A 24813-nucleotide genomic window follows, 5' to 3' on the forward strand; every position below is an offset into this window, starting at 1 on the left:
CCCTGCTCCTCTCGGCTCTCCCTGGGGAGGTGGGCGTTCGCCGGGCAGAAGGGCAGGGCCCAGGTATTGCGAGGGAAAAGGGGGGCCGCGGTGGGGGTCCTCCTGTCGGAGGTGGGGGTCGCACAGAAGAAGGGCAGGGCCCAGGAAGACGAGGGAGAAAAATGGGTCCTCCCATGGAAGGTGGGGGTCGCGGGGCGGAAGGGCCTGGCCGGGGGCTTCCAGGGAAAAAGGGCCGCGGAGAGGGGTCTCGGTGGAGTCGCAGGTCGGCGGCCTCACCCGTGGCGGGGGGCGGCTCTCCCGCGTCGTCGGATGCCAGGGTGACGGTGCCGTCCCTCCAGACGCGGATCTGCGCGGCTGAGCGCACGCGGCGACGAGGCTGGCGGCGGCCGGCGTCCGCGGCGCGCAGGGAGCCGCAGCACTGGTAGCACACGGCCCACGCCTGCTCCTCGTTGATGGGCTGGTTGTAGAGCCGCAGGATTTCCTCCAGGCTCAGCGCGTCCGGCGGGCCGCCAGCCGCCCCGGAGTCCGGAGGCCCCTCGCCGCCCGCCGGCTGCGCCCGGGGCTCCCCGCCGCCCGCCGGGGCCGCCGGCTGAGCCATCCCGCGGGTCGGCGCTACGCTCGGCCGCCGCGCCGTGTGCCGGCGTCTCTTCAGCTCCGGAGCATCGTCTCGGCTCGCCGCCGCCTCCTCATCCCCGGAACCGCCCCGCCCAACCTGGCCGCGCGCGCCGCCGTGGGGGACCAGGCGTGGGACTGGGCGAGGGCCCGGCTGCCGTGGGCGAGCGAAGAGCGGCGAGGACGCCGCGGCCGTCCTGACCAGGCCGCCGCCGCCGCCGGCCCGTAGCGACGCGATGGCGTCCGCCGGCCCCGCCCCGCGCCTCGCCGCGCGCTCAGGGCCGGGGCTGCGGAGCCGCCCCGCCAGGGGTCCGCACGGCAGGCAGCTCGGGTGTGCGCTCAGTCGCCAAGCTGACCTCGCCGACCGCAGCGATCCCCCGCCGCGCTGGGAGGCGCTGGATCCCCCAGGAACTGACTCGCTGGGAGGCTAATTAAGAGTTCAAACCCAGCCTGTAGCAAATTCCTAATAAAGGTCTCTGAAACCGCTCCGGCTCCGGCTTCCCCCGCCGCCGCGCCTGCTCCCTCCCACCCCGGGCGGTCCGCTGGGCGCGGGTCCTGCGCCTCTTTGAAGCCTCCACACGGTTTCTCCTGACCAGCCGACTTCGTACTGCGCCCGGCCTCGCTCCTTCATCATCCCCCGGATCCTCCTCTGCTCTTTTTGGGGTAGTTGTGGCCATCGACATGCCGTATAATTTACTTAGATGTACTGTTTATTGAATAGGTCCTCCCATTTTCATTGTAAGCTCCCTGAGGACAGGGACCTTTATGGGTTTTGCTCCCTGACTTCTCCCAAGCGCGTAGATGAGGGCCTGGGATGTAACCATGTTGTAAATAATTTGTAGACATTAGTTTCAGCGTCCTTCCGGATTCATTTTGTAACGTTTGCACAACTCCCTAAGGATGTCTCCAGTGATCACACTCATCATAGTCCAGTGAGCCCAGTATGTTCAGACGATGTGGAATTCGTATCAGAGTGGCAACATTAAACTGAGGGGAACAAGCCGTAGAAGAAAAGAAATACTGCACTCCCCAGAACCTCGCTGACTTCATTAAGTTATGCAATATAACATCATTCTTAGATAAAATAATCACTCATTGGTAAACGAATTTAATTGGTAACTTTCCATTCTGAGGCTAGTGGTAAGAACCAGAGAGAGTTTAAAGTATCAACCGACTAAGAAATTTACAGTAACTACCAATTAAACTTTTAAGGCAGCTTTGTGTGTAATATTAGATCCCACGCTCTTAACCACTGCATCTTGCACTAAAAGTTACAAGGGTCTATTATCAATGCTTAAGATATCACAGTACATACAGCAGTAGTAGGGAGAAGAGAGAAAAGCAAAAGGTATTTTAAAAGAGTAAGGAATTGAAAGGGGGAGAAAAAAGCTTCTTCCTAATCACCTTATTATAATTTCACTACAAGAGATACAAAAAAACCCTTAAGCAATATTATAGGTTCATAATCCCATTGTAAAATGCACTATGTGTGCCAAACCTTGAGAAGAAAAGCCTAATTCTTTATATGATACAGATCGGATGGATAGATATGGATATATAGATACATAAAATCTTTTGATTGAAAAACTGGGAAAATATATCCAAATTTTGCTACCTTAAAAGTTTAGATTCTGTGTGAATTCTGAAAATACAGAGGGCTTTAAAACAGTTTGAACAATGAACAGCTAAATGGTCTACTCTTGTGGACAACACTACCATCTCGTGGCCTTATGGGATATTGCTGTTCCATTGCACTTGGACAACTACAACAAAAATCACTTACGTATTTGTCCTTATCTTTACTCCCTCCACAAAACACAAGTCAAACGAATTAATCAACTAATGAATCCATGAGCCAGTCCCTTGCTACTCCTGGTACAGGGCAATAAATAAATCTCCAAGTCAAGGTAACTGAAGGGAAGAAGGAAAGAAGTGGACATGAAGAAAAAGAAAAATCCAAATTTTACCTGAAATGTTATCGTTAAAAGATGTATTCTTTAAAACAAATTCACAACAGAGTTTTTCCTTTCTTTTTAAAAAAGATTTTATTTATTTATTTATTTGAGAGAGAGAGCATGAGAGGGGGGAGGGTCAGAGGGAGAAGTAGATGCCCTACTGAGCAGGAGCGGGATTTGATACTGGGACTCCAGGATCTTGACCTGAGCTGAAGGGAGTCACCTAACCAAATGAGCCACCTACGTGCCAAGATTCTTTCCTTTCTTAAGTGATAATTTTTAAACATACATTTTGGGAAGAAAAACAATATGGCACTGAATCACAGGAGGCTTTTTCCCCCCAGATACAAACTCATGACTGATATACTGTATTTAAAGTAAATTTCTTGCCTTTGAGAGCTTATATGGAATTAAGTTGAGGCAAGATGACAAGCAGAATGTTAATATATGCAGAAAACGTAAAAGATAAATCTTAAAAATCCTAGCTATATTTTATTATAAATCTATTTATTATATAACCTGAACACCTGATTCATTTTTGTACAAAGATAGTATAATTTTTATATAATTTTTCAGAACTCTTTGAAATTTTGATAACGCCCCATGTCCATAATCATAAGACTCTGAGAAACTGACTCTTGACAAGACTATCAGAGGTCCATGTATACCCAGGACTCAATCAGGGCTGTGGAATAACTTGGAATAACCTTCCCATTTTCTCATTTTCAGTTCAAGTTCAAAGTTTCTAATACCTTGGGACAGTATATTTTGTACCAATTTCTGTCACTGATTTTATTTATTTTTTATTCTTGGCTTCACCACTTTTAAAAAATTGCTCTATATATTTAAAAGGAATAAGTCAAATCAACATGTAAATATCTTTTTCAAAGTGCTATAAGATCTGTGAAAAATAGTGGCACATGTTACTCTGAATATGATTTTAATTTTCATTGATTTTGTTGCTGCATTTATTAAAAATGGAATCCTTGAAATTTTTTATATTTACTTATCATTTTTGCAGAATAAATGTACTTCATGCTTCATACTCTGGACGTGCTGGCTGAGCTGCTCTGAGTCTTTAGGGAGCACAATCTGCCTGTGCAGCCCAAGCTTAATCCAGTCATTCCCAGACAATTGCTCCTAAGAGGCACATTCACCTAGAAAAGTGCACCAAAAAGGGAAAAATAGAACAGCATATTTTTTTCAGTAGCATAACCTAAATTTTCATTGCCCACAATTATAATACTTTGTAATTTTAAAGTGATAATTTTACATTTTCAAAGTGCTTTCTTCAGTTATACAACTCAAGGTCAGATATTACTATTCCTATCTTACAAATGACAAAATATAGAACTAGTAAATGAACGAGGTAGGACTGAAATCCAGGACTCCTGAACAGCTCAGCTCTTTCTGCTATTTACATCTCTCCACATTTGCACAGAGCAAGAAAAAAGTCCTCACACTTCATTCCTCACTCCAGCAAGCAAGAGCAGTAAATAAAAAGCAGATGCTTTAAATTTGTACATACCACCACAATCAACCAAACTTTTGGTATTTTAAATACCTTGAATGAATGATGCAATGCCCCATCTCCCTCCAATGGTCTTTGTGAGTTCACTGGCATTGAGTTTCACCGTAGTGATGATCTCCCCATAGTAATTATCTTCAAAGTGATCTATAATAACTCCATCCCCATCAAAGAATTCCAAATTATCACACCCCTAAGGAGGCTAATTCCATCAACAACCCTAAATGCAGTTTGAAACTCATCTCTTGTAATTTTCATAATCAAACTAAATATTAGCTCCAAATCTTTAAAATTAGTCATGGAAATTAGCATATGACCTCATACATAGAATCAGAAGTACAAAGACCAGATAAGAACACAACAAAATTGGATTCCTTTGATCTGTAAACTTGTAAAAGAATTAAGTTTTGTATCCAATGGCGGAGATATTGAGAAACATTTAGAAGATACTCATGAATGCCTTTTTGTAAGCGGTACCCCAAACCAGTGTTTTCCACAACATATTCATTCATTCATATTTAAAATTTACCTATCCTACCTTGATGAGATCAAGTTACATACCCACTGATAAAAACTGAGGAAAAGTAGAGGAACAAGGCAAAATATCTAACAGTAGCATATCAGTATGTTCATGAAGGATTCTGGAAAATACTAGGTCAAACAATAGTTATGTTTCACTTTATTAATGTGATTCTCCTTTGAAATAATTATTTTTAAACCAGCAAGAAGAGATGGTCTTCTGATTCTGAATATAAGTGGAATTGTTAGCCTCAATTAGTAAAAAAAAAAAAAAAAAGAAAAAAAAAAGATTCAATTTGGAAAAGACCTAGATCTAAATTTGAGGCCATCCACTATTTTACACTTAATAAAAATTTGAGTATGCAGAGGTTAAATAACTTACCCCAAATTACTGACATTTGCCAAAAGTACTTCAAATATACTTCCTTTAACATAAGCTTTCCAGATCCTGTTTTTTAGCCATATTACCTACTTCTTATCAAATTTCAAGTTAGGATAAGCAGTAGCTTATTTCTTAATTCTAATGGAAAATAGAAAACAATACAAGGCATGAAAATATCTTTATTTGATAGCAAAATTTTGATGTTTGACAATAGTTGCTTGAAAATGTAGAATTCTCAATAAGACTTTTAAGAAACCAGAATTTTAGGTTGTATAAGTTAAAGAGAATGCATTTTCAGATTGAAGTAATACTTTGTTGATGAGACAAATCTAAAATATTTTTCAAACCTCCACAATTAATTTTTGCTTTGCTTTATACAAAAAAGATGGCCCTTTTCTTATTGTTCAAAAGATTTTTTTTTTTTTTAACCTAATGTGCCAGTAGAAGTCTGGAGCTTCTCTGGCTCTACTATTCTACTGTGATTCTGTAAAAGGCTCATTTCTCTTCCAAGGTCAATATGTAACTAACACAAAATATGGCTTACTTTAATTCAATTAAATAAGCAATGAAATAAAGCCTTGCTTTGGTACATTTTGTGGAAGGTTATATAGGTTGGGCTGTACTTATATTTTAGTAGTGCTTTGCCCTCAGGTTTTTCCCTTGAAATATTTTTTTAACCTGAATTCCTATGTCCTTTTGATATTTTCTTGATAGTCATTAATGGAGTACAATATCTTTCTTTCTTTTATTTGCTATGCATGTTCATTTCTCTTGGGAACAGCAAGCATAATCCTTGCTCCTATTTTCTACCTCATAATCATTGCTAAGAGTTGTTAGAAAAAAATCATTGACATTAAAATTCACAAAGATGTAACTCCTAGATCTCAACCTAAAGCTATGACATTTTAAACACACCTCCTAAGCAATTCTTTTAAGGGTATAAAATTATTCACTGGGCACCTGGGTGGCTCAGTTGGTTAAGCGTCTGCCTTCAGCTTAGGTTGTAATCCCAGGGGATCCCAGTCCTGAATCAGGCTCTCTGCTTGGCGGGGAGCTTGCTTCTCCCTTCTCCCTCTGCTGTTCTCCCTGTGCTCTTCTCTCTCTCTTTCTATCTATCTCAAATAAATAAATAAATAAATAAAATCTTCTAAAGATTTTTTTTTTAATTTAAAGATTTTTTTTTTTTTTTGACAGACAGATCACAAGTAGGCAGAGAGGCAGGCAGAGAGAGACAGGAGGAGGCAGGCTCCCTGCTGAGCAGAGAGCCCGATGCGGCACTCGATCCCAGGACCCTGAGATCATGACCTGAGCCGAAGGCAGAGGCTTTAACCACTGAGCCACCCAGGCGCCCCAATCTTTTATTTTTTAAAAAATTTTTAAAATTTTTAAAAAATTTCTCTGTCAAATAAATAAAATCTTTTAAAGATTTTATTTATTTGACAGACAGAGAAAGCAGGGGTTGGGGAATGGCAGGCAGAGAGAGAGAGGGAGAGCTGAGCAGAGAGCCTGACATGGGGCTCGATTCCAGAACCTTGAGCTCATGACCCTAGCCAAAGGGAGACGCTCAACCGACTGAGCCACCCAGGCACCCCTAATAAAAAGTCTTTTAAAAAATTATTCCCTTGCAAATTTGGTAATTATCCTCCCTCAACTGCGATATTGTCCTAATGTCATTGACATTTTCAGTTTTAACTGAATTATATAGCATTCATTATTTTTCTCTGTAGCAGAAGCAATTTTTAAATTTTATTGATTTTGTAGGATTTTAAATATTGGGCCAACTTTCCTCAGCTAAAGCAGAGGACTAAAGCAACATCAAGATAAGTTCGGCCAGGGGCACCTGGGTGGCTCAGTGGGTTAAAGCCTCTGCCTTCGGCTCAGGTCATGATCCCAGGGTCATGCGATTGAGCCCTGCATCGGGCTCTCCACTCAGCGGGGAGCTTGCTTCCCCCTCCCTCTGTCTCTGCCTGCCTCTCTGCCTACTTGTGACCTCTGTCAAGTAAATAAATAAAACATTTTTAAAAAAAGATAAGTTAGCCCAACTGTTTATAATGTTTACTTGGTCAAACACATAAAATAGAAGACATTCATTTATATAACATTCCTACAAGCATATCTAGAGATATTTGAAATTCTCATCCAGTTAGGTTTAGACCTCCACTTACTTCTCTCCCACTCAGGAAAACTTGCCATTATGCAAGAGCGTGAATATGACATAGTTTTTTAAAAACCCAATAGCATAGTGTTAACACCTTAAATTTGTCTTATTGTGAAGTAAATTAATGCATTAATATTTAAAATTCTTTCAAAGCACCTGAAATAACTAAGATAGCAGCCCACTGCATGCAGTCTTAGTTAGCAAGTCAGGTAGAATTACAACAATATCCTGCCATTAACTTTTACCTATGCAGTTCACAACACAAAAAGTAGCATTTTTCAGTGATTGAGTACCAAATGATTAGAATCTCTATTACATGTATTTTAGAAGAAAAACATACCATGTAAAGACATATTTCAAAAAGACTTAAGCTTATTTTGAAAATGTCTTTGGAAAAGAACCTAATATTGCCATGGAATTTTACTAAGAGGTAACTTTTTTTTTTTTTAAGATTTTATTTATTTATTTGACAGAGAGAGAGATCACAAGTAGGCAGAGAGGCAGGCAGAGAGAGAGGAGGAAGCAGGCTCCCTGCAGAGCAGAGTGCCCAATGCGGGGCTCGATCCCAGGACCCTGAGATCATGACCTGAGCCGAAGGCAGAGGCTTAACCCACTGAGCCATCCAGGCGCCCCAAGAGGTAACTTTTGAATTAACTTTTTCTATGATATTTAAAACAACCTGTACTTGTAATACAAGTTATTAACTGACTTTTACAATCAGGTATGTTAAAAACTGAAGATTCCAATTTAACGTATTTGAACTAATCTAAAAACATTAGTTTTAGTGATGTATTGTCAGACAAAAAGTAATCAAGTTTCATTTGAAACATTATAAATTTAGCTTAAAAAATTAAAATTCCATATCACTGGAATCAAGCTAGTATAAATCTCAAGCTGATTCTTGTAAGTTTGTTTTTTTTTTAAGATTTTATTTATTTATTTGAGAGAGAGAGAGTGAGAGAGAGAGAGCGCATGATGGGGGAGAAGGTCAGAGGGAAAAGCGGACACCCTGCAGAGCTGGGAGCCCAATGTGGGATTCAATCCCAGGACTCCGGGATCATGACCTAAGCCAAAGGCAGTGGCTTAACCAACTGAGCCACCCAGGCACCCTGATTCTTGTTAAGATGTATATGAGAAACCCGAGAGCAACCATCAAAAAATAAATAAACTTAAAAATATAGTGACAAAATTATTAAAGACATTTAAATGATACATTAGAAAATATTTACTTAATGCAAATGAAAGTGGTAAAGGGGAAATAGAGAAAAAAGAGTATGAAACACAAAACAAAAAGTTAAATGGTAAACATAAACCCAGGTATATAAATAAAATGTGAATGGATATAACAACACAGACAAAAGGCAGAGACTGTAAAGTTAAAAAAAATTAACTTTACACCATCCACAAGAGACATTCTTTGGATTGAAAGATAAGAAATGATTAAAAGTTAAAGGATGGAAGCAGATATAATCATGCAGATGGCAACCACAAGAAAACTATACTAACATCAGAAAAAGCAGACTTTACAACAAAAATATTAGACATAAAGAGGGCTTTTTATGATAAAAGGATATATACATCTAACAATTACAAACATATAACAGAGCACCGAAATACACACAAAAAAAAAAACTGATAGGAAGGAAGGGAGAAATAATTCAACTTTACTTTTTTTTTTTTTAACTTTTTATGAGGACTTTACTACTCTACTTTCATTAACAATTGAACAATTAGAATAGAACCATTAATGGATTGATAAAATATTTGAACACTATAAACCGTTAGACCCAGCATACAACTACAGAACATTCCACCCAAAAACAGAATATACTTTTCTCTGAAGTGCACATGTGAACATTCTCCAGGACAAACTATGTTAATTCCTAATACAAACATCAATAAATAAATCAATAGCAGGGGAAAAAATTGGGTAATTCACAAACGCCTTAACACACTAACACACTCCTAAATAGCTAATGGGTCAAAGAAGAAATCAAAAGGGAGATCAGAAAATACTAGATGGATGAAAATGTAGAAAAACATACCAAAATCTATAGGATGCATCCAAAGAAGTGCTTAGAGGAAAATTTATAGCTGTAAGTGACTATATCAAGGAAGAAGAAAGATCCAAAATCAGTTAAGTTAACCTTCCACCTTAAGATACTGGAAAAAGAAGTACAGCTAAACCTAAAGCAAGAAGAACAGAAATAATAAAGAACAGGGTAGAAATGAATGAAAAAGGAATAGAAAAACAACAAAGAAAAATCAATGAAACCAAACCCTAGTTCTTTGGAAAGATCAACAAATTGGGGGGAAAAAAGAGAGAGAGAGAGAGAGAGAGAGAGAGAGAGAGAAGTCTCCCATTACTAGAATCAGAAATGAAAGAGGAATTACTACTGACTTTATAAAGAAATACTATGAACAACTGTACAGCAAAATTAGATAACTTGGATGAAATGGATAAATTCCTAGAAAGACACAAAATATCAAAAGCGCCTCTAGAAGAAATAGACAATCTGGATAGACCTATATTAAGTGAAAAACTGAACTAGTAATTAAAAAACTACCTATAAAGTAAAGCCCAGGCCCAGAAGATGGTCTCTGAATGAATGAATGAATGAGAGATATCATAGGAAATGAAGAAGTAAAAGTACTTCTATTTGCAGGTGTCATGATTGTGCCTTAAGAAAATCCTAAGGAATCCACTAAAAAAACTATTAGAACAATTAAATGAGGTCAGCAAGGTTGCATGATACAAGATCAACATACAAAAATCAATTATATGTCTATACACTTGCAATAAACAATCCAAAATGAAACTAAGTAAAACAACTCCATTTAAAATAGCATCAAAAAGCTAAAATAGGAATAAATTAATAGAAGTACAAAACTTATACTCTGAAAACTACAAAATGTTGAGGAAAAAATAAAGATTTAAAATAAATGGAAAAATAACCATATTCATAAAGCAAATGATGTAATGTCTGCATCTTAACAATGCTAAGAGGACAATACTCCACAATTTCAAGACAATCCTTAGAATCCTGGTGTTTTATAGAAATCAGCAGGCTGATTCTAAAATTCATATGGAATTGCAAAAGACCCAGAATAGCCAAAACAATTTTGAAAAAGAACACAGATGTAGGACTGTCACACTTCCCAATTTCAAAATGTACAGAAAAGCAATGATAGATAATGAAAATGTGTGGTACGGGAACAAAAAACCAGACTGGCACAATAGGAATAGAGAGTCATGACTCTATTCCTACATTTATAATCAACTGACAAGGCTGTCAAGATCATTCAATGGGGATAGAATAGTCTTTTCAACAAAGGGTGATTAAACACCTGAATAAGTTGGCCCCTTACTCACAACATATACAAAACTTCACTGAAAAAGGATCAAAGGCCTAAGAGCTAACACTATAATACTCTTAGAAGAAAACATAGTGATAAATTCTTCATGACCTTAGATTTGGCAAGGGATTCTTAAACATGACAACAAAACCAACAGCAACAACAAAACAGATACATTGGCCTTTGTCAAAATTAAAAACTTTAGTACTTCAAAAAAAAAAACCAACTTTAGTACTTGAAGGATACAATCATGAAAATAAAAACAACCCACAGAATGGGAAAAAAAATATCTACAAATCATGTCTGATGGACTTGAATTTAAAATATATAAAGGACTCTTACAACTCATAATAAAAAGACAACCCAATTTAAAAACGGTTATAGAGGGACGCCTGGGTGGCTCAGTTGGTTGGACGACTGCCTTCGGCTCAGGTCATGATCCCGGAGTCCCAGGATCGAGTCCCACATCGGGCTCCCAGCTCCATGGGGAGTCTGCTTCTCCCTCTGACCTTCTCCTCACTCATGTTCTCTCTCACTGTCTCTCTCTCAAATAAATAAATAAAATCTTAAAAAAAAAAAAAAACGGTGATCCAAATAGACATTTCTTCAAGGAAGATATACAAATGGCCAATAAGCACATGAAAGAATGCTCCATGTCATGAGCCATTAGGGAAATGCAAATAAAAACCACAAAGAGATACCACTTCATACCCAACAGGATGACTAGAATCCGAAGAAAGTCAGATAATAACAAGGTGTTGGCAAGATCGTGGAGAAATCAGAAAACTCATCCACTGCTAGTAGGATTAGAAAGTGGTGCACCTGCTTTGGAAATCTATTTGGCATTTCACTAAAATGTTGGTTGTCATATGACCTAGCAATTCCTCTTCTAGATAAACATCCGAGAGAAGTGAAGACACATGCCCACATAAAACCACATGAATAATATAGCAGCATTATCTATAATAGTAAAAAAGTGAACACAACCAAAATGTCTATTGATTGTCAAAAGGGTAAATAAATAACACATCCATGTAATGGAGTATTATTTACCCATAAAAAGGAATGACATGATACATGCAAGAACATGGATAAATCTAAGACATTATGCTAAGTGAAAGAAGCCTGTCACAGAAGATCATATGTGATTCCATTCATATGGAAATCCAGAATAGGGAAATCTATATAGAAAGTAGATTAGTGGTTGCTTAGGGCTAGGGAGAAAGGAGAGTAGAGAATAGAGAGATGGGAAAGTAATAGCTAAAGGGTAAAGGGTTTCTTTTTGAGGTGATGAAATGTTCTAATACTGATTGAAAATGGTTGTATATATCTCTAAATATAATATGAACCACTTAACTGTACACTTTAAAACAGTTAATTATTATATATGTGATGAATCACTAAATTCTATTACTAAAACCAATACTACATTATGTTAACTAATTTGAATCTAAATTAAAACTTGGAAGAAAAGAAATGGTTAATTGTATGGTAGGCAAATTATGTCAATAAAGCTCAATTGGTGATAAAATGTTTGTGTTCAAATCAAATATTTTCTAACTTCTAACAATCATCTTCCAGTTTTATACTATCATTCCTCCTATTCCCTTACTGTACATTGTGTACAAGGAAACGATTTTGTAAAAATTCAGTAACAACCGGCCAGGTATAATCAACTTGTAAATGGATTTCAGAATTAATTCTCTCAAAATACAGACAATATGACTGAAATATTTTCTAGATGCATGTTAATAGGCACTATCCCTCTACCTCGGTTTACTGAATCTCTTTTGAGTATACAAATAGTTGAAATCTACACCACAATGAATCTCAAGCAGCTCATTGCCCCTCAAGGGCCTCGACTTCTCTAGGCCATCCTCCCTAGAAGGTAATTCTGGCCTCATGTCAGGGACTTGATGTCCCAAATATTACTGTAATTTTTGACAGGTTATGTGATGAGTACCATAAAAGGTGCCTTCCATATCCCTATGTCTTGGGTAGAACAAGTAAAATGAAAAATTTCCATACTATATTGGATTGTTACTTGGTCATACATAATAATGCCATGCCCACAGAGAGAAAAACTCACATTGTGCAGACACAGCAAAAAGAAGTAAACTCAAAGTCAGAATTTGATTCTAGAACAGGTCTGCTATTAGAGATATGTATCTTTAGACAGGGAACTTCATGTCTCTGGATTTTCATCACTATATAAATTACGTGGACCAGAAGACCTAAGACTTTCAAGCCCCAAATCCTATAATTTCAGGCCATGACATATTAAAATGCATAAAGACAGTTAAAACTCTAGTTTTAGACAGTTAAAACTCTATTGGCAGTTAAAAGAGACTGCCACTAATAATTACAGAAAAATTACAAAAACAAAACAAAACAAAACCTGTTACCTTCAAGAACACTAGTGAACAACTGTTTTGGAGTTTTAGTACAAGTCTAAATTCAGACTCAGAGAAAGAATCTTTCATAAGAATGTATGTGAACTGGGGTGCCTGGGTGGCTCAGTCATTCATTTCAGTTCAGGTCATGAACTCAGAGTCCCAAGATCAAGCCCCACATTAGGCTCTGTGCTCAGAAGACAGTCTGCTTGAGGATTATCTGTCTCCCTTTCCCTTTGCCCCTCCCCACCGCTTGCTCGCTCTCTAAAACAAATAAATCTTTAAAAAATAGAGAATATATGTGAACTAATGACCAGCTAATACACTCTAATTCCCTTCTAATATCCATGTCTACTTCAACACTGGTATCATGCAGTTAACTCACAAACCAAATACAAATCAAATGGAATTACAATGATATGCCAACCACATCTCAGAAGAAAAATTAAACATTTAATACCCACATTTACATGCATTAATGATTATAACTCAACTTGTGCTTTAAATATAGCATATGCTATAAACAATTTAGGTTTTCAAAATGAGATGGCTTCTATTGTATGTTTAGCTATTTTGTTTTTAATATTTTGTATATGCTTTGGCTAATGTTAAATTATTTCTGAACTACCAACAGCTAGAAACCAATGCTGCCTTTTCATTGGTTTAAAAGTTAAGGGCATGTTAAAAATCAGATCATCTAATTCCTGTACTTACCTTCTTAAGTAGAAAGGACAAAACTGTTATCTAAGAGTCAAAACAAACAAACAAACAAACAAACAAAACAAAAAAAAACCCACCTGTAAAAATTGCCAACTGTAGTCTAACCTAAAACATGTTCTTGTTTAGTACAGCATGAAATCAAAAGTATGAATGGGATAGTTTAAGCAATCAATGATTTATAACTAATGCCTTCTAATGGTCAGTTACATGGCACAGAATACTACTTTAACAGCAGTAAGTCTTTTTAGATATAAAGCCTACTTTTCATTTGGTTCAAATCTTATCTTTGTTAAGAAGTAGAAAAGTGGGTTTCAAATATGTGTATTTTCCAGAATGGCCAAATTATAGATGTATTTTTGCAAATCATATAAAAAAATGTATACCTCAATAATAGAAAAAAATGTAAAGGTATCTGGAGTGTTCACTTAGTTTGAACTAAATTTAATACTTTATTCAACAGGCTCATGCTTGAGTAATAAAATTTCTAGGTTTCTGATATTCTTCTACTAAATAAATACACCTATATATTATACACACACATATATATGTATAGAGGACTGTATTAGTGTACATATTGTCAAAAAGAACACATTAAAGACATTATATAAAAAATTTTATATTTTTAATACGAAAACAACTTTTATGACAAATAGACAAGGTAAATTTAATTTTTAAAAAGAAAAACTACTGGTAGAGAATTCTAGTGATAAATGCACTGAAAGAATCTTTTGGAATAAACCACCTTTATAGGAAATTATTCACGTCAGACTCTATTAAAGTGCATAAAAAGGAAATTTATTTTAGAACTCATACCAAAGACGCATTATGAATACATGTGTAACTCTGGTACAACAAGTCAGGAAGATATTACCCAGCCTCAGTGATAACATAACCTTGATCTTAACATAGTCTGCCTTTTAATATGTGCCCCATAAATAGTTAATTCTAAAAGTTGAACATTACAAGCAATTTTCCCTATTGATAGCTTTATGAATAATTCCGGTAACAGAGGGAAAAAGTCTTAGTTCTTATTTTGCTAATTCTCTAAAGTCAGGTCAGTCTCACAAGAAACATCTGATTACTATCTTCAGTGAAAATTAGGAAGGATATTTTCAGATTTTTTTAAACAAGTTAAATCATAAATATTTATCATATATAAAAATAAGCAAAAGGTAAATTTTAGGGTATCTCTAGGTTTACTTTTTTTAAAAAACATTAAATCATTTTATTTGCAATGAAGTGATGAAAAGGAGTAACCTGTACAGCCAACTGGTATCCTGGTTTTTTTGGGTTATTTTTTTAAACTAGGTTCCACACCCAGCGTGGATCCCAGTGTGGGCTGAACTCACAACCCTGAGATCAAGACCTGAGCTGAGATCAAGAGTGGGACACTTAACCAACTGAGTCACCCAGGCACCCACACAGTTGCCTTCTTAAGACCAATGGATGAACCAACTGAATCAAGATCTGTGTAGAGATGCTGAATGGATAGTTAAATCAACTGTCATGCTGCTCCTTAAAAAAATGCTACAGTTTTTTTAATGGTCACTATTGCTCACTTTTAAAACCAACTTTTAAAACTTGCTCAATTTTAAAGCAAATATCAGCATGGAGTCCCTCACATATGTTCATTTTTCAGTGGCCTCACATAATGATTCTCCAATTTAGAGTAGTCACATATACACTGATGGTTTTAGCACAATGGAAAACAAAAAGGAAGAAAAACAAATGTGGTTTTATAAGATGATATCCATGAAGAGGATAGTAATGACTACAAAAATTCAGCAACAGACTGCCAATAATAATCACAGAAACCAGTTTATCAGCGTCACAACAAAAGGGTATGATGAATTTTTTCTAAAATACTCATTTTTGAGGCACCTGGGTGGCTCAGTCCGTTAAGCGTCTGTCTTCAGCTCAGGTCATGACCCTGGGATCCCAGGGTCTTGGAATAGAGCCCTGCATTAGGCTCCCTGCTCAGCGGGTTGCCTGCTTCCCCCTCTCCCTCTGCCATTCCCCTGCTTACGTGTGCTCTCTCTCTCGCAAATAAATAAAGATTTAAACATTTTAAAAATAAAAAAAATACTCATTTTATAATGGATCAAACTAACATATTTATAAATTATTTATGTACTTTTATGTGAGGTTTGTTTTGTTATTAATATTTATGCTTTTCTGCTATTTGTTTTTCCTACTCTTGCATCGAAGTCTTCCCATAAATCCCTGGAAAGTCTCAAATATCCCATGGCCACGGGTAAACCACAGAAGTGATAATTCATCAAAATTTATTTTCACTTATTTAATAAATAAATCTGTTGTGAGGTTAATTTCTAATTATATAAAATAACCCCATTAATCTATGAAAAATAATGATACTGATTTTACTATGGCTCAAACCCTTGGACAAATAAATATCTCTGATTACCTGTTAATGTAAAGAAAATGGAGTAAATTTTATATTCATATTTAAACTACTGAATACCTGTATACAAAGTAGCATTTATTAAAATATACACTTAATTTATACTAAATTCCACTCAGATTTACACAAGTTTTTTATCCTTAATTTTTAAATACACACGTGATTTTTTTCAAACATTATCAGTCAGGTATATACAAAAGTGAAACATGACATCCAAGCCAGAATGTGATTCTTAAAATAACAACCTCTAAACAGCTAGTAATGTACAATGTGTAAAATTCCAATAAAACACAGGTATATTCTTATAGAAATGTTAGTCCTATAATACCGAGCGATATTTACAAGCAAACATGATCCAAACAGCACATGCAGATTCAGGGTAAGTAAACACTCGGACACGGACTGCCAGTCGCACCTGGTCTCCACGGCAACAGATTATCTCTTCACAGAAAGGAGACCTATATAAGAAAGAAAGTGGACTTCTAAGTAAGTCAATATTTAAAACATCTTTTAAAAATCCTGTCTCTGCTACCAATAGCCCTTTGATTTGGGTTGACCTATTCAAATTATAGAATATTTCCTCAGTCTACAAATTAAAAAATTACCCTGGACAAGATCAGAAATCCTCAACTGAGACTGCACCAAAACAAATGGGAAAATTATCCCAACTCCCTAGAGCTACATTTCAGATTTAATGAATCACAATCTGTGGCAAGGAAAATAATAAATCATTACAAAAGTTCACCATGTGATTCTAAAATCATTCCCAAATAACCAGACTAACAGAATGCTAAAATCGCTAGCTTAATAGGGGCACCTGGGTGGCTTAATAGGTTGCACATCTTGTTCCTGGTTTCAGCTAAGGTCATGATCTCAGGGTCATGAGATCCAGCCCCACATTGGACTCCATGCTCAGCACAGAGTCTGCTTGTCCCCACTATGCCCCCACCTCATGCTCTCTCTCAAATAAATAAATATCTTTAAATTCCCAAGCCAATAATAACATTTATGAACTCATGAATTCTACCTTACCGAAGACATGTGGCAAATGCACGCCTTGCATTTCTATATACAAAATGTATTGGGAACCCTTTAAATGTGTGACCATCAGGGACAGCCCTCCTTATGGCATCTTGAAATTCTTCATTGCCTGCAGATATACTTGTTGTACGCTCAAATTCATAAGAAGCCAAAGCTGGTGATAAGAGATAGGAAAGCTGGTCTTCCCAAACAGTAGTGAGACCAAGATCCTACAGCAATCAAAAGATAAAAAGAAAAGGTAAAATACACTAATATTTTAAAAACCAATTATAAGCATTGACTATTTTAATGTATGCCAAGACATTTTTAAAACATAACTTTTTAAACTTTCTATTAATAAATGTAAGGACACATGCAAATAAAAGGAACTACAAATATCTGGTTTTACTTCTTAGAGAAAAAAATAAAAAGCTTTCAATACAATGATGTTACTAAAGGCTCCAAAACCTGTACTTCCTTAATATCCACTAGAAAAGATTGTATGGAAGCGTCCTACTATGGAAAACATAGCGCCACTGAAATTTGAAATCGTATTTTATTTAACTTTAAAGAGTTAAGTAAGATTCAATCTGCTTAACTTGATTGCTCTAACACAAATTCAACAGTAGTAGAAAAGTCAACAAATGAATTGCATGTATAATTAAACTCAATTATTTATTTAAAAAAAAACCACTAACTTTCATACTGTAGAGATAAAAAGGTGAAAAAAATATGCTATAGGCCTTCAAGGAGCTTAAAACATGTTTCTATGGAATGTTAAAAGCAATTATGATTTCACCTATAACATCAAATGAACTATAGATATCTAGACACATGATATTTTAAAAACATTAAACAAACATAAAAAACTATTCGAAATATTTTGATTATCATAATAGATCTCTACCATTTCCTCATTTTGTGTTCAAGGTTTTAACTGGTTCCAAGTAACCCCAAAGGTCTATATCATCTATCTTTTTACTGTGGCACAATGTAAATCTGACTTGCTGGTTTACAGGCATAATTAACTTAGTGATCAACACTAGTATCTAGCTCAGTTTTCTTCTATATAAGTTCTTTTTTTTTTTTTTAAGATTTTATTTATTTATTTGACAGACAGAGATCACAAGGAGGCAGAGGCAGGTGGAGAGAGAGGGGGAAGCAGGCTCTCCACTGAGCAGAGAGCCCGATGCGGGGCTTGATCCCAGGACCTTGAGATCATGACCTGAGCAGAGGCTTTACCCACTGAGCCACCCAGGCGCCCCTCTTCTATATAAGTGCTTATAATGTAATAAAATACTGGTCTTGTTTGTAAACAAGATCTAAGTAAATTAAAAGGCAGTGTAAGTGATGGAGGGAAAGGAGCAGTAATGAGGGGCTTTCATTCCCAGCGACAGAGTGAACTAGGTCCTTGACCAACCTATTGCTAAGACCAAACTACAAATGCCAGATTAAATATTTTCCAAAATATACTTTTAGATGCTTTGGTGAGTTGGCAAGTGAGTACAGCAGATTTTAAAAGCCAAAACTAATAGTAATTGGGGACCCACAAAACATATTTGACAAATCGGTTTGCCTTTGATGGCCTCAAGGAACACAGAAAACAGGATTCACCGAAGATGGGGAGTCTATCAGGGAATCCAAAAAGGTGAATCAGAAATAAGTCTTTGGGGATTCTAGTCCTTTGACAGTTACATATGTTACAAAGAACTTTTCCCACTCCAACTGTGCTCTTTTCACTCCCTGACTGGCTTCTTTTGATGAAAAAAATTCTTAAAATATACTAATATTTTTATTTTTTTAATATCTTCTTTAATGTACAAAAGAAATCTGAAGGGCTAAGAAATAAGAAGTTTGATTTCATTAGTAATCAGGGAAATGAAAATTAAAGCTAAAATGAGGATATACTTTTACATCCAGCTAAGTAAGTGTGATAGGAAGAAATAAACAAAACCAACCTGGAAAAAAATGAATATGAAAAAATATAACCCAACATTTTCGAAGAGAATAGTATCAGTGCTTCACAAAAAAATCCAAATTAGTGGTATTTAGCAAAAGTCTGAACTAGTTCAACATTCTTCATTTCTAGAAGGAAGTAATGAATTCTAAAAATATTAGTGAATTTAGAAATTTTTGAGTCTTAGAACCTAACTCTCATGACTTTCAAAACTACAAGCTTCTTAAGGGCAGGAACTAAATTTGCTTTCTTCAGGGCTAGAACAGTGACGGCACTATCCCACCTGCCCCTCCCCAAATTGTTAAATATATAAACGAATGAAAAAAATGCACGAAACTACAAATTTCAGTGTTAATTACCTTCCTGTGTTCTGACACTAGCAGCCTTAGCTGCATTTCTATTTCATTACTTGTTCCTGAAGCATCAATTGTGGACGCACATAGAGGGGGAAAGGGAGGAAGGGATGTTGTAGCTCCCGGAGCACACACAGATTTGATTGCTTCTTCACTCATGGGTTTCCACTTGGATTCATCATTCAAATCAAATACACAGATTTCTACTGAGTCAGAGGGCTGACAATTTCCCAGGAACATCTGATGATTGAAAACACAACCAATCGTTCGATACGGGTACAACGGTTTGGGCTGTTCAGCAACTGGAGATTCATCAGGATTGGCAGGTTTGTGGATGTACCTAAAAAGGTAAATCATAACTTTCTGTAATAAAAACTTAAAAATTAAAAAGGCAACACCTAATTGAAAAAGATATTTAAGGCTATAACGATTTCCAGGGTTAGAGTTCAATACTTGCTTTTTCTTCTGATATTTCTACAATTTGATTACTCTTTAGTAATTGTATGACACATATTGTGATATAAAAATCAACTCTATTCAACATGAAAATATATTCTATGTCTAACCATTAAGATAAAACCGTTTAGGGCGCCTGGGTGGCACAGTCGTTGGGCATCTGCCTTCAGCTCAGGTCATGATCCCAGGGTCCTGGGATCGAGCCCCATGTTAGGCTCCGTGCTCAGCGGGGTGCCTGCTTCTCCCTCTCTCACTCCCCCTGCTTGTGTTACTGCTCTCGCTGTCTCTCTGTCAAATAAAAAAAAATCTTAAAAAAAAAAAAAAGATAAAAACTGTTCATCTCAAATAACACAATTAAAATAATTTAGCTATACATTAATAGGTATAACTAACTAAAACGAATAGCAACCAGGGAAAAATTCAGAAAACTGAAAAGATGGCCCAGGGCTGCACCTTTAGTAACTCCAACATTTACAGACAAGATGAAGGAGAAATGAGACAAGCCAGATAGGGATAATTAAAATTGAAAGTGCTATCAAGAAGCTAAAGAAAGATGGGCGCCTGGGTGGCTTAGTTGGTTGAGCGACTGCCTTCGGCTCAGGTCATGATCCCGGACTTCCAGGATCGAGTCCCGCATCAGGCTCCCAGCTCCTTGGGGAGTCTGCTTCTCCCTCTGACCTTCTCCTCTCTCATGCTCTCTCTCACTCATTCTCCCTCAAGTAAATAAATAAAATCTTAAAACAAACAAACAAACAAACAAAAAAGAAGCTAAAGAAAGAGATGGTCCCAGGAAAGAGGGAGGAGCACTGAACTCTTTCCAAACTGACAGCAGTCAAAAGAACTAAGAAAAGTATACAGTGAATTTACCAATGTGGGGTTAGTGACATCAAATTTTCAAAAGAAATCATGACTTACAACCTGAACTGATTTTTAGGTTTGGGGAAGAACATTAGAAAAAGCATATGCCAATTACACGAAATTAAAAATAAATCATTTATTTTTTACCAATATTATGTTGGAAGAATATTTTCGATGTACAAATTTTCTTCAAATTTAATAGCTATTTTAATTGAAGTAATCTTTTACATAGTTATCAAAAAGGCTCTAATAATGAAAATTATCAGTATGTGCCTTTGAGTACCATCAATATAAACAAAGAACCTATAATTTAAAACATTTACATCTTCATTTTTTTTTTTTTTTTAAGATTTTTTATTTACTTATTTGACAGAGAGAGATCACATGTAGGCAGAGAGGCAGGCAGAGAGAGAGGAGGAAGCAGGTTCCCTGCCAAGCAGAGAGCTGGATGCGGAACTCGATCCCAGGACCCTTAGATCATGACCTGAGCCAAAGGCAGAGGCTTAACCCACTGAGCCACCCAGGCACCCATACATCTTCATTTTAATATCTTTGTAACATAGTTGACAAACCTGTGTCCTGTTAAGCTCTCCCAAAAAGTGATAGTTCCATCAGTTCCACAGGTCATCACCCACGCATGAGGTACTCCTTTTGCCTTAGTCCCAACACAGACAAAGGCTTCTAATCCATATCCAAGAAGAAGGCTGCACAGAAGATTAGCATGATCTTCACAGTCACCCTAGAAAATGAAATCAATTAAATATTTATTCCTTCAGTTTCTTCACTAAATATCCAAATATACAAAATTATAATTAAAAAACAGTATTAATTTTTTCATTTTTTAAAGTTGTTTTTTTTTTTTTTTTTTTTTTTAAGTAATCTCTAAACCCCAACATGGGACTCAAACTTACAACCCGGAGACGGAGAGTCACATGCTTCACTGACTGAGCTAGCTAGGCACCCCTAGTTTTTTTCCTTTCTTTCTTTAAAAGATTTTATTTATTTACTTAGAAAGAGAGAGCAAAGAGGGAGAAGGAGAAGCAGACTCCCTGCCTAGCAGGAAGCCTAATTTGGGGCTTAATCCCAGGACCCTAAGATCATGACCTAAGATAAAGGCAGGTGCTTAACTGACTGAGCCATCCAGGTGCTCCTAATTTTTTCACTTTTAATCATTAGTCTAGTGTTAAGCTGAAACAACTGGGGACAGGGGTAAGAATACGCTAACTTTAGAAGAACCTAATTATTTTATAAACTCAGTGCTCACAAATCTGATAGTCATAACATATATACTTTAAAAGGGGACATTCAGATTCAAAAGTTTATTAAAAAACCTATGTATAACATAGAAAGAAAAGTAGCAAGATTTTAAATACGAATAGCTAAAGAGCTAAAGGACATGAACAGACAAGATGACAAATGATATATCAAGAAATGCAAATATCAAGATGACAAATGATGCATCAAGAAATGCAAATACAGGGGCGCCTGGGTGGCTCAGATGGTTAAGCCTCTGCCTTTGGCTCAGGTCATGATCCCAGATGGGTCCTGGGATGGAGTCCTGCATCCAGCTTCCTACTTTGCAGAGAGCCTGCTTCTCCCTCTCCCTCTGCCTGCTGCTTCCCGTGCTTGTGCTTTCTGTCAAATAAATAAATACAATCTTAAAAAAATAAAAATTAAAAAAAAAAAAAAAAGAAAAACACAAATACATGGGGAAACACTCAAACTTAAAATAATCAGTTGAAATATCTGTATGTGATCATTTTTAGGTAATACATACCAGCAAAAATGACTGAAAGAACTATATGTCAACAATGGCTGTAATTATGGGAGGTTACGTATCATTTCCCTTCTATTTTCTAAATTTCCTTTGACAATATTATATTACTTGCACAACTGAAAAATATTATGAAAGCTACAAAAACAGAAAATATCTCATAATCTTTTTTTTTTTTAAATTTTATTTATTTATTTGACAGACATAGATCACAAGTAGGCAGAGATGCAGGCAGAGAGAGAGGGGAGAAGCAGGCTCCCTGCCGAGCAGAGAGCCCGATGCGGGGCTCGACCCTGGGATCATGACCTGAGCCGAAGGCAGAGGCTTTAATCCACTGAGTCACCCAGGTGCCCCAAAATATCTGATAATCTATAAAAAATCAAAATATTTAACTGTAAGGCTACAATTACATGAAGATATATATTTAAGTGAAGGATACAGGTAACATACAAAAGCAAAAGTAACTATTAGGTTCAGTGGTAGCATAAGGGGCAATTTCTTTCCCCCAAATTTTGTATCAGTGGCTCTATACTGCTGTTTTTTTAACTATACTAAAACAACAGCATTTTAAAATGTCAAATTTGACTTTTGAAAAATATAATATCCAACCTTTTAGACCTAGTAATTTCTATACTGAGATTTCAAAAGAAAATTAATAATACTCCCAAAGATATTCAATGAAAAAGTTCACTCACAAAGATATCAACAAATTAGAAGCAAGCTACTGTATCCAAAAGAAACAGTTCCTACAATGTCAATAGTTAAGTAGATTTTATATATCAACTAAAGAAAACTTCATATTTACACACCATTAAAAGATGGAGATCATAGGGGTGCCTGGGTGGCTCAGTGGGTTAAGCCTCTGCCTTCGGCTTGGGTCATGATTTCAGGGTCCTGGGATGGAGCCCCATATTGGGCTCTCTGCTCAGTGAGGAGACTGCTTCCCCCTCTCTCTCTTCCTGCCTCTCTGCCTACTTGTGATATCTCTCCCCCTCTTTCTCTCTAATAAATAAATAAAATCTTTGGAAAAAAAAAAAAGATGGAGATCATAAAAATTGTAGCAATGTAAGGGAAAACATTCATAGCATAATGTTAAATTACAAAGCAGAACACAAAATATTATTTATATCTCAATTATAATTATGGAAAAATGATAAATACACAGGAGAAAAAACACAAAAATATAAAGAGATGAAAAGTTGGCAATAGAATTATGGGTGAAATTTCACCTTTACTGCTGTAATGGTCTTGTTTTGTGCAAGAATAACTTTTTCAATAATTTCACACTTCTGGGGCACCTGGGTGGCTCAGTTGAAGCAGCTATATTTGGTTCAGGTCATGATCTCAGTATCCTGGGATCAAGTCCCACACTGGGCTCCCTGCTCAGTGAGGAGTGTGCTTCTCCCTCTCCCTCTGACCCTCCCCCATGCTCATGCTCTCAGTCGCTCCCTTTCTTTCTGAATAATTTTTAAAAATTTTTTAAAAAAATTAATAATTCAAATTTCTAACTTAAGATATGCTTTCTCTTTAACTCAGGTTAAAAAAATAATGAACCAAAGGGTGATTATTTGCTTTAGGAAAGAATTATTTACATAATAATTTTAAATATGTACCATTCCTGCCATATTTGAAATAAAAAAGCCTAAATCCATACATACAACTTTTGGGAACCACAGCTTGAGAATAAATAAAAATAATTTTTTGATAATGTTTAACTTCATTTTTTGATAATGTTTAACTTCATTTTTTTTTAAACAGAGAGTGTGGGGAGGTGGAGAAAAGCAGAATGAGAGGGAAAGAGAAGAGAATCTTAAGCAGACTCCGAGCTGAGTGCGGAGCCTGACTTGCAGCTCAACTCCATGATCCTGAGATCATGACTTGGGCCAAAATCAAGAGTCAGATGTTAAATGATGAGCTACCCAGATGTCCCTGTTTTCAATTTTTAAAAAAAAGATTTTATTTACTTATTTGAGAGAGAACACAAGCAGGAGGAGGGGGAGAGGGAAAAGGAGACTCCCCACTGAGCAGGGAGCCAGATGCAGGGCTTGACCCCAAGACCTCAGGATCATGACCTGAGCCAAAGGCAGATACCCAAATGACTAAGCCACCTAGGAGCCCTTTCATTTTTTTTTCTTTAAGGTTATTTATTTATTTGAAAGAGAAAGTGTGTAAGTGAGAGAGAGAGAGAGAGAGCATGAGCAGCGTGAGGGGCAGAGGGAGAAACAGATTTCCCACTGAGCAGGGAGCCCAACATGGGCTTGGATCCCAGGTCCCCAGGATCATGACCCGAGCTGAAGGCAGACACTTAAACAACTAAGCCACCCAGGCAACTCTCCTTCAATTGTTTTT

At 37.0% G+C, this 24813-nt stretch overlaps 2 protein-coding genes across 11 annotated transcripts in view; both read right to left on the bottom strand.

Moving 5' to 3' along the window:
* Positions 1-809, bottom strand: part of SPIRE1 (spire type actin nucleation factor 1) — a 183287-nt gene extending 182478 nt beyond the window's left edge. For all 7 annotated transcript variants that reach the window (XM_032875802.1, XM_032875800.1, XM_032875796.1 and 4 more), the window contains exon 1: positions 277-809. In XM_032875802.1, the coding sequence (XP_032731693.1) occupies positions 277-598 (322 nt within the window). In that variant the 5' untranslated portion in view covers positions 599-809. The remainder of the gene's footprint in view (positions 1-276) is intronic.
* Positions 810-3643: 2834 nt separating this feature from the next.
* The window catches only part of CEP76 (centrosomal protein 76), a 34323-nt gene continuing 13153 nt past the window's right edge, over positions 3644-24813 (bottom strand). For 3 of the 4 annotated variants that reach the window (XM_032875806.1, XM_032875803.1, XM_032875805.1), the window contains exons 9-12: positions 21263-21429; positions 19383-19716; positions 17079-17296; positions 15741-16504 (exon numbers count right to left, since the gene is read on the bottom strand). In XM_032875806.1, the coding sequence (XP_032731697.1) occupies positions 16366-16504; positions 17079-17296; positions 19383-19716; positions 21263-21429 (858 nt within the window). In that variant the 3' untranslated portion in view covers positions 15741-16365. Of the gene's footprint in view, positions 3725-15740; positions 16505-17078; positions 17297-19382; positions 19717-21262; positions 21430-24813 lie in introns of those variants that run through there. The other variant, XM_032875804.1, reaches the window with a different exon arrangement.

This window comes from Lontra canadensis, unplaced genomic scaffold, assembly GCF_010015895.1.
Source record: "Lontra canadensis isolate GAN:19392208 unplaced genomic scaffold, GSC_riverotter_1.0 scaffold57, whole genome shotgun sequence".
Classification (NCBI taxonomy): domain Eukaryota; kingdom Metazoa; phylum Chordata; class Mammalia; order Carnivora; family Mustelidae; genus Lontra; species Lontra canadensis.